This window comes from Anopheles bellator, chromosome 1 (genome assembly GCF_943735745.2).
Source record: "Anopheles bellator chromosome 1, idAnoBellAS_SP24_06.2, whole genome shotgun sequence".
NCBI lineage: Eukaryota > Metazoa > Arthropoda > Insecta > Diptera > Culicidae > Anopheles > Anopheles bellator.
In genome coordinates, this window is record NC_071285.1 from 6,421,169 (window position 1) to 6,424,984 (window position 3,816).

Below are 3,816 nucleotides of genomic sequence, written 5' to 3' on the forward strand. Positions count from 1 at the left end.
TGCCGAAAGGCCGACCGCAAGATAGATTAACTGTGGTTTGATTGTGCGTCCGTTTGCTTCATTTTTTCGGGCCGGTGGTCGATGGCATTTATCATCCGGCCCGAAACGACCCATAGGTCCACGCGACACCTGCCCACGTGGCCATCATAATTCATGTCGATAAGCTTCTAACGGTTTTTAGAGCCCTCCTGAGTAGACTTTATTCGAGACTTCACAACTATCGCTTGGGAATTTAGGGGACAGGAGCTGCCGCGTCACTGTCCGGTGGTGGGGCAACTTGCGGCATCGAGCACTATTTGCGCGGCCTGAGCCGGATAGTCGGTCGTATCGCGGGACATGCAAGCCCACAGGCGGTACCGCAGTGAGTCGACTTCTTTGCAGAGCAGCTGCAGCAACGTGGCGTACTCCTTCGTGGCCGTGCACGGAAGCGGTTGGGAATAGGTCGATAGCTGTCGAAATAGACCCTGAGTCAGTGCCATTTTCCAATGCTCGCCCCGGACGTACGTACCTCCTGCAAACAGCCGGTGGCCGAGGAAGCATCCGAAAGCGATAGCCTGTAGCAAACGGTCAGGTTCTGATCGATGTCTTCAAAGGGTGAGCTCAACTGGTAGATCAGCTCCAGAAGCGCCTCGGCCAGCGTTTTCTCACGGGACAGTTCATCGTCTAGGCACGACTCGACCGTTTGCTCACCACCGGACAGATAGTTCTCGATCAGTGCGTAGTACTCGTCGAAGCATTGGTCAGCGAACGGTCCCCGTTGAACCAGCGTCGTCGCCACGCTCATGATGGCCGGCTCAATCGGTGGGTAGAAATTACGGACAAACGCGTCTATAAATCCGGCCGCCGTACTGAACAACATTTTGTAGGCATTGAGCAGGTTATCGGCGATGCCGGCCGTTACGCGTCCGTACGTAGTCTGAACAGCACCGTACTGCTGCCCTAGCGAGGTGATTAGCTGCGAAAAGTTGGCAGCAAACTGACGGAGCGTGCCGTTCACGAGGGGTAGCTCCGTTCCGACGAGCGTCGTCAGGTTCGTGAGTTGGGCCACCACCTGGCTGTAGTCCGCGAACAGTCCGGTATCCAAGAGTTCCTTCAGGAAAGTGGCCTCCGCAGAGGCGTTACTGCTTCCGACGAATCCGTTCGCCATCACGATGGTACGTTCGGTTTCGAACGCAATAACGCTAGCGTCCGTCAGGTTCGATCGGAGGGCCTGCGTTTTGGTCTGAACGTCCACCACCAGCGCGGGGCTAACGTTCTGGGCCGCACTGTAGTCGTCGTCGTTGGCGCTAGCAGCCGTTCGAGCCGCGATCACTCCCGTCCGGAGTGTGACGAGTGAGCCTCTCAGATCACTCAACGAGCCATCGATCGTGGTTAGGAAATCGTTCAGCTCGTCCCGCACGTAAACGCTCACCTCGGTCTGGACCGTGGTCAGCAGGGCCTGGGCCGGTGTAGCTAGAAACGCTCGCGTGGTGTCGATGTTGGAAGTGACGTTATCGAATAGTGGCTCCACCGGCCCTTCATCGTCCGTAGCGAGCGCACGGAGCGTGGAAGCGATGGGTTCGAGTTCGAGCACAACCTGGGCAAGGATCGCCTGCACGGCGATGGCCGCTTCGTTGAACGCCACCACCGGACCGTCGGTCGGTATGTACCCGTAGGCGCTTGTGATATCTTCCAGCGTACGTTCGACCTGCGCACCGCTGTTGTCCACGATGGAGGCACCGCCGATGATCACCGGAAGACCAAAGTCTCCGCTGGCTGCGTGGAGCTGTAACGGACGACACTGTAGTTAAGAATGGCCAACGGTCAGTCTGAATACCTGTAGTAGCAGCACTCCCAGCAGGCTGAGACCGGATTTGACTAAACACTTCATTTGGTCCGACGCATCGAGGCCAACTAGACACCCGGCCTGTGTTGACAGCGAAATCTTCTGCTGCTAAAACGCCCCACTATTTGACAGCTGTCAACACAGATGGGGCTCGATTGGGGTCGATTCGTGAACTAGATTTCGCGCTCTGGAATCGGAGTGCGGTTGTTTGGCCAAATGTTCCATCCAATGGTGCTGGTGTCGGGGAATCAGTCCGGGAACTTCGTAGAGTATCATCATCGTAACGCAGTTTTCCTGCAATATTATGGCGCAAGACTCGCAGCACCGCTGACTGCGATCCCCCCGGCCAAGGCTCCGGTAATTTTGTTTGCTTCATAAACAAATTTATTAAAGTTCGTCTTGTTGCAGCTCACGTCCTGGGGTGGCCGGGTTCGGTACGTCAATCACGGGGAAAGTATAGTTGGTTAGTAGTTGGGCCGGGCTCGGCGGCAGTCTCGGTAGAAAATTGTACCATTTTTTCGCTGTCGCTGTCGCGCTCGCTCCGAGAACGAGGCGAAATGTAATATCATTATGCTGATTCGGAATCTTATCAGTTACCGGCGACGTGAGCCGTGAGTTGAAGTTGAAGATGAAGTTGTTTTGCTGCAGATTGCGCTGTCAGCGCGCTACCAGTTCGCGGTCTGATTTCGCAGTAAAAGCAATCTTTTGAGTTACAAACATGTTTTTCCCACTTGCGATGCCGTTATGGCCCCACCGACGATCGAGCGTCGTAATTTTATTGAACGTTAACTTCCGGCCGTTCAAATCTGATGGCCATAAAACTAAATTATGCACCTCGGTTCTGTTCTGGTAAAGTGAGCGGAACCATTTGATAAGTGTCGACATTCTTTGACCCCAAAATTGTAAATGAGGCTGCAGCCAATCCGTGTGAGATTTCAGAAACACTTGCGCAAACAATCGGGCCACAGAGCCGCCCCAACGGATGTGGTTCTCGCAGGAAAAAAAAGCTGGTGTCTGATGAAATTGATTCGTTTGCCCAAAAACCGGGCCCAAAGATCGGGAGTCGAGATCGAAGCGATCGGGAAGCGATCGGCGAACACGTCGGCGGGTGACTTAATCCCCGAGACGAGGCGGGCCCCCGGGATGATTGATTGAATTTTCTAATCTAAGACAATGTATCAGACACATCCGAAGAATCTCTTTCACGCCACGTCACGAGGCCTCGACAGGAAACAGAGCATGCCGAGAGAGAGCGAGAGCGACTGTCAAGCGAGTCAAGAGCCCGAAGTGTGCGATGCTCTGATTGCTGTCAGATCGAGCGAACAACTGGCGGGCTCCTGCTTCCCAGCGCCATCACCCGGTCCCGGTGGGGCTGTTGCCTATTTATGTGATTTATCCAAAACGATATGATGCCCTGCTGCCACCCGGTTTGCCGGTGCCTCAACTGGAGCGTCATGCAAGTGACATCAAAAAGCATATCGCGGATCCACGGTTCGCTGCCACTCAGGACGGTGGGTCCTGGGCACGGGTGCGGGGAGGGGGGCGAAAAGCGGGTGGCAAAAGGCACCCAGCAACCACCTTTACCGTTGTTTAGCGTTACATCCGTCAATCACTGCGCCCGGCATCCAGTCCGCTTGTTTCGTATCCTTCCCAAGGGCCTCCCCATTAGATGATCCTTCCAGTGTAGCCCCCTAGAGATGTGCTCTCTCTCTCACACACACGGAAGAAAGAGGGAGACTCCTTCCTCTGATGGGGTTTCATTTTTTTGTCCCCTCTTTTTTCCTGCACATTTTTCTGCACTCTCTGGCACTCGGGGTTTTCCCGGCCCGGATGACTGATACGAGCAATTCGCCGCGACACGTGTGCGCCCCGCTCTGGCCGGGTGAAAGCAGCATCAAAAGGGGGCCGGAGCAGAAATATAAAAATGAAAATCACAACTCACAGGGAACGCAAATGAACGGGAACGCACAAGTCGGCACAGCACCGCCAGA

At 54.8% G+C, this 3,816-nt stretch overlaps 1 protein-coding gene across 1 annotated transcript; it reads right to left on the reverse strand.

Annotated features, from left to right (window-relative positions):
• Nucleotides 1-254: 254 nt before the first annotated feature.
• On the reverse strand, nucleotides 255-1,870 carry LOC131215342 (uncharacterized). The gene is made up of 3 exons (XM_058209733.1): nucleotides 1,817-1,870; nucleotides 509-1,765; nucleotides 255-449 (listed from the first exon to the last, which is right to left on the reverse strand). The coding sequence occupies exons 1-3, from the start codon at nucleotides 1,868-1,870 to the stop codon at nucleotides 255-257; spliced, it is 1,506 nt and encodes a 501-aa protein (XP_058065716.1).
• Nucleotides 1,871-3,816: the final 1,946 nt, after the last annotated feature.